The sequence below is a fragment of the Notolepis coatsorum genome (assembly GCF_963971535.1).
Source record: "Notolepis coatsorum genome assembly, chromosome: 2".
NCBI lineage: Eukaryota > Metazoa > Chordata > Actinopteri > Aulopiformes > Paralepididae > Notolepis > Notolepis coatsorum.
This window is the reverse complement of record NC_140166.1, coordinates 143,077,239-143,082,488: the sequence shown is the minus strand read 5'-3', so window position 1 is coordinate 143,082,488 and position 5,250 is coordinate 143,077,239. Positions and strand designations below refer to the sequence as shown.

The following is a 5,250-nucleotide window of genomic DNA, read 5'->3' as shown; positions in this document are numbered from 1 at the left end:
GAGAAGAAGGGAAAAGAAGAGAAGAGAAGAGAAGAGAAGAGAGGGAGAGAAGAGAAGAGAAGAGAAGAGAAGAGAAGAGAGAGAGGAGTGGAGGAGAGGAAAGTGGAGGAGAGGAAAAGGGGAGAGGAGAGGAGAGGAGAGAAAAGGAAAGTGGAGGAGGAGTGGAGGAGAGGAGATAAAAAAGTGGAGAAGAGGAGAGGAGATGAGATGAGAGTGGAGGAGACTGAGGGCAGAAGAGAGGTAGAGGAGAGGAGAGGAGTGGAGAGGATAGTTCAACCGCGTCTGTACATACATGTGGAACCGCTTAGAAACGCGAGACATCGGGGACTGATAGAGAGCACATGCATCATGCACGGTGCTGCAGCCACATGGTCCGAACACACCGCTCTGATTTACAGATCAGGATATTTACACTTTCTGTCTCTGTTGTTTGTTTGGTCGGTTTCGCTAGAACTCACGTGTCCTTTTAGAGGCTATATGGTAGCTTTCACTGAGTTCACGTCTCTTTGTTCCACTGCAGCTGAATATACCATGTTATATAATAAAGAAACACATAATAAAACAAAAAGGTGAAGAAAGATAGATAGATAGATAGATAGATAGATAGATAGATAGATAGATAGATAGATAGATAGATAGATAGATAGATAGATAGATAGATAGATAGATAGATAGATATGTAGACACGTGGCGTCATTAAAACATAGTGCAACCAGTCGTCCCATGAGCAACGCATGCCTGATAATAAAGAAACACATATTAAAATAAAAAGGTGAAGAAAGATATATATATATAGATAGATAGATAGATAGATAGATAGATAGATAGATAGATAGATAGATAGATAGATAGATAGATAGATAGATAGATAGATAGATAGATAGATAGATAGATAGATAGATGATGAATGAAATGTTTACATACTGGCTGGTGCCCATGCAGGCGCATCAATATTAGGAACTTTAAAACATGAGAAACATATCAACACATATCGACCCGATTGAGTGATTGATTGATTGATTGATTGATTGATTGATTGAAAACTTTATTTAACAGATTGCTGAATGGGTACAATACAGTACGGCTCAATACACACAATTGTTAAGGGGATGCAGACCAGAGAAAGACTTTCGTCTTGTTTACATCAGGGTCCCCCATTTTAACTGATAAACAGTGATAAAAAATGGTTTTCGCTGCTCACAACTGTTGCGAGTTGCGACTCGTGGTAACTTATATAATAATGAGCCGATCTTCAAATGCAGCACTTTATTCGGCGACGTACCGGTTATAGAATCTGCTGCACCGGTGCGAATGAGAAGAACATCGTGGAGCAAAGTAATACATTTAAAAAAAAAAGCGACGCTTACCATGTTTTATAATAATCCAACGGTGCGTTCAGGGCTGCCTGCGCCAAACATATCTAGACACCACCTTGCATCGTCTTCTAGTGTAGACACATCTCTAGACACCACCTTGCATCATCTTCTAGTAGTGTACACACATCTCTAGACACTACCTCGCATCGTCTTCTGTACACACATCTCTAGACACCACCTCGCATCGTCTTCTGTACACACATCTCTAGACACCACCTCGCGTCGTCTTCTAGTCTTCTAGAGTCTAGACAAACAGCGGACAGCCAGCGGTCCTGAAGTTGCAGTCAGCGCGCACGTCGCCGACCCGTCAATCATCTTGAGGCTATAATTTCACCAAGTCAAACGTCATCATTGTTTACAAAAAAACATTTACAGCTTATTATAGAAACGTCATGCACCAGCAACTTGAAGCTATAAAGTTAGGCTACACTTTTAGGGATATGTTGATGCAGCACACAGCACAAACTAGAAGTCTTTATTACAGAGAGAAGATAAGATAACCGCCGGCAGTCTGTCGCAATATGGAGCCGTTTCTCCCGAGGGACCGCAAGGCTGGAACACATTTCAAAGTAAAAGTCCTGTGTGAGAGGGCTGCAGTGAAACCCGAGAGGCGTCGACCCTCCTCTTCATCATCATAACGTGTGTTCCAGCTGGCAGATATAAAACACAGGCTCTGCCAGGGGCCATGTCTATTAGCACACCTTCAAGTAGACTGAGTTTTTACTGTTTAGACCTGTTTCACCTACAAGTAGACTGAGTTTTTACTGTTACTTTAGACCTGTTTCACCTACAAGTAGACTGAGTTTTTACTGTTTAGACCTGTTTCACCTACAAGTAGACTGAGTTTTTACTGTTTAGACCTGTTTCACCTACAAGTAGACTGAGTTTTTACTGTTTAGACCTGTTTCACCTACAAGTAGACTGAGCTTTTACTGTTTAGACCTGTTTCACCTACAAGTAGACTGAGTTTTTACTGTTTAGACCTGTTTCACCTTCAAGTAGACTGAGCTTTTACTGTTTAGACCTGTTTAGTAGACTGAGTTTTTACTGCTTAGACCTGTTCTGTATCACACTAGCTCACGCTCAGCGTCTCATGCATATATCTCGCTTCAGCATATATACACTGAATACATTTCAAAATGTACCTTTAAATGCCAGCATTCATCTGGCCACACCCCCATCCGCTTACCTATATAAGCAGGGGTGGTGCCACACACTCATCTCCTTCTCAAATTTCATCACAAGCAACGTGTTGCTCATATGCCCACTTGACGTGGAGAAAAATATTAGCTGGAAAAGCAATGTTTACGAGGAAAGGAAGAACAAGGAGATACGTTGACATCATATCTTTATTTTCTCTCTCACTATTTTCGAGAAAATACGGCGATATTGTCTTCGTCACTGGAGTGTCTGGAAGATGGTGATCATTCTAAAAATCCTCCACCGGTTTTCGTATTGGGAGCACGCCGCTGCATGCCTCTCAACTGCAGTTCCTTGCTGTGTTGGTTGGGGTGAAACCTTTCAGGACACAGCTGAACTGTAGGACGCGCCGCTGTTGTGAGAAGCGGTGGGTTTCAGGTTGGGTGAGTACTGTTTGCTTGCGGCTCCACTTGTCTGTTAGTGCTATGGGGGCTAACTGACAATGTTTACGAACACTGGCCCCAGTTTAAGGTCTTTTGGTTCAGCCTCTTGGGCAGCAGCGGAAGACCTTGATCTGAAGCCCATTATAGTTTGACTAGTGGGCCACGACCATTAACACTGGTGATCCCTGTGTTTTCTGGACGAGTGGATATCTCTCTGTCACCGTGTTAGGCCCCATCTTTCATAGCCAAATGAGAGTATTCCCTCACGAGGAGATATGGGCATAGATGTTCTTTAGCGGAAGATCTGTGTTCAAAGTCAGCTACACAGGCCAGTTGGGTATTGTGCTGGCTCCGTCGGGTGTTGGTAAAATCACAGTTGTAAAACTGTGTTAACATCTTGTTTCTCTTTTCTCTTAAAAAGTGAGGAGGTTTTCAGAACGGCGGCCTGTCTGGGTGAGTGTTATATCATTGTGTACAAGTTCAGGTGATAGCTGCTTAGCTTACGGTTAGCCAGTCAGCTGTTAGCTGCGGCGCTAGCCTGCTGTGATCACTGCGTGGCCTACCTAGGTTGGGCCTACTGTTAGCCAGTCAGCTGTTAGCTGCGGCGCTAGCCTGCTGTGATCACTAGGAAACGTTAGCTTGCTGCTATCGGCCAAGGCCCAGCGCGGGGTGGCTCCGGCTCCTCGCGTGCGCCGCGGTTCCCAACTCCCCTCTCCCTCACGGGGAGAGGTGGGGGGGGGATTCGAAGCTCCCCTCTGGTCGCGTGCGCCGTTCGCTCTGCGTCTCGCGGGCAGGGGCGGTAGCGACCGACGGTTGGAGCGGCCGTTAGCTTAATGCTACTCTGTTGAACGTGCTTTGATTATAACATGTTTTAAACACTCTTGACTACGACGTCATCTTTGACAGAGGATGTTCGTCGAACCTGCCCTGGGCCAGGACGGCAAAGCCTGCGTCAACAAAGGGGACCGTAGCGACGGGTTGGAGCGGCGACACTGCCCAGATCGACAACACAGGACGGCTGTGTTTTACTACGGTGCCTTGAGACTGCACTTCGTTGATCTACGCTCCGGGTAGGCGAGGTTTGGCCAGACCTTGTACACTGCTTCTGGCTTTTCCCTTCTAAATGTTTTGTAAATAACGATGTTTTCCAAAACGAGTGTTACTGCACTACATTTAGGATACGACGCGAGTTGTGTGTGAATTGTCTTGTCACTAGGTATTTAGCTTCTCCATGCAAATCGGGTTGTTGTTTCAGATGTGAAAATGATCTGGTTTGTTGTGTTGAGAAACATCATGTGTGTTTATATGTACCGTGTACTCACAACCAAGGGGGTTAACTAACCTATAAAGCTATGCTTAGTGACAAATGAGTAAAGAATGATTCTTTTCTCAGCCTGTAATGACAATGAACAGTGTGTTCACATATTAACAGGTTTTCCTGTTTTAACTGGCCGTATTAAGGGTAAAGTAGGAGGATTGTGTTTCCCCCCGGTTCCCTGGGGACTTCTTCATCCTCCTATCAGACATGTTGTTGCACTACATTGTGTCTCTGTGTGGTAGGGATGCGATGTAACCCTTAGCTTGATTGCTGAGGTTGTGCTAAAACTGCTGGAGAAACGTTATTTTCCTAAAAGAAAAGATTGTTTGGTCGCTTTCGTGTGTGCTTAGCAAGGCCTGTGGCCGATACTAATCGAGAATTATGTATTCTCTCATTATGAAAAACGGCGTTCCTCTGTAGAGTGTTTTTGCCATTTTTTGTAGGTGATGATGGGTTGTGTGTGTCATGTGACCTACAACTGGGTTGGACTGGCCACAGAAGCACATGTGTAAGTTTGGTACCGGGGCTCTTGAAGAGCCCTCTCTATTCTGTGTTTTTTCCTTAGTAAAAATCAGATAGCAGGTTAGCTCATGCGCTGTGTGAAGCTGTCAGACGCTTCATAGAGCTGACTATGACTGTGTCATATTCTCTTTTTGTCATTACATCGTATCATGGGTGTGGGGTCGTAAAGGGGTGAACTGGTAACCTTTCCTTCCCCTTTTTTTCTGTTGGTCAGGGGTAAACCCACCTGTCCTTCAAGGTTCCTGTCACGTTGCGGTTCGGCACGTTACAGGGTGAGGGGGGGGGGGGGGAGTTTCCTGGTCCCACGGCCTGGAATATTGGGCGTGTGCACCGCAGAAATTCCCCCGCCATAGAGTACGTCACCGTGCGCGTCTCTGTTGGTAGGACTTCCGTGTGCTGTTCAGGTCCATGTGATGGATCTGTTTCGGGGGGTGGTCAGGGCTCCTCCTCA

The 5,250-nt window shown here is 45.4% G+C and overlaps 1 protein-coding gene across 1 annotated transcript in view; it reads right to left on the bottom strand.

Moving 5' to 3' along the window:
• The window catches only part of gask1a (golgi associated kinase 1A), a 138,282-nt gene extending 136,572 nt beyond the window's left edge, over positions 1-1,710 (bottom strand). Inside the window, exon 1 of the mRNA XM_084338071.1 lies at positions 1,368-1,710. Within this exon, the coding sequence (XP_084194197.1) occupies positions 1,368-1,370 (3 nt within the window). The 5' untranslated portion in view covers positions 1,371-1,710. The remainder of the gene's footprint in view (positions 1-1,367) is intronic.
• Positions 1,711-5,250: the final 3,540 nt, after the last annotated feature.